General features: G+C 50.4%; 1 protein-coding gene across 1 annotated transcript in view; it reads right to left on the minus strand.

Annotated features, from left to right (window-relative positions):
- LOC119588842 (maltase-glucoamylase, intestinal-like) overlaps positions 1–219 on the minus strand; it is a 45,727-nt gene extending 45,508 nt beyond the window's left edge. The window contains exon 1 of the mRNA XM_037937483.1: positions 59–219. Within this exon, the coding sequence (XP_037793411.1) occupies positions 59–147 (89 nt within the window). The 5' untranslated portion in view covers positions 148–219. The remainder of the gene's footprint in view (positions 1–58) is intronic.
- Between the last annotated feature and the right edge of the window lie 27 nt (positions 220–246).

Here is a 246-nt window from a genome sequence, read left to right on the forward strand (position 1 = left end):
CAAGTGAATCTAACAAAAACAACTCTTCGCTTAAAACGCAACGGCCACGAAAACCTACTCGAGCGTGGGGAGCGTCTCCGACCATCCGTAGAGGTTGTGGACATCGTAATGGCGCAGTTCCCGAGTGTCGCCCTGCCTGGCCACCATGCACAGGGTCTTGTCCGATAGCCTGGTCGAAGGAGAGGTCGATGGCGGTTGAGTTAAGAGACGTGTATCTAATAAGCCATTTTTTTTTTTTTTTGCTAC

The sequence above is a fragment of the Penaeus monodon genome, chromosome 24 (genome assembly GCF_015228065.2).
Source record: "Penaeus monodon isolate SGIC_2016 chromosome 24, NSTDA_Pmon_1, whole genome shotgun sequence".
In the NCBI taxonomy this organism is placed as follows: Eukaryota; Metazoa; Arthropoda; class Malacostraca; order Decapoda; family Penaeidae; genus Penaeus; species Penaeus monodon.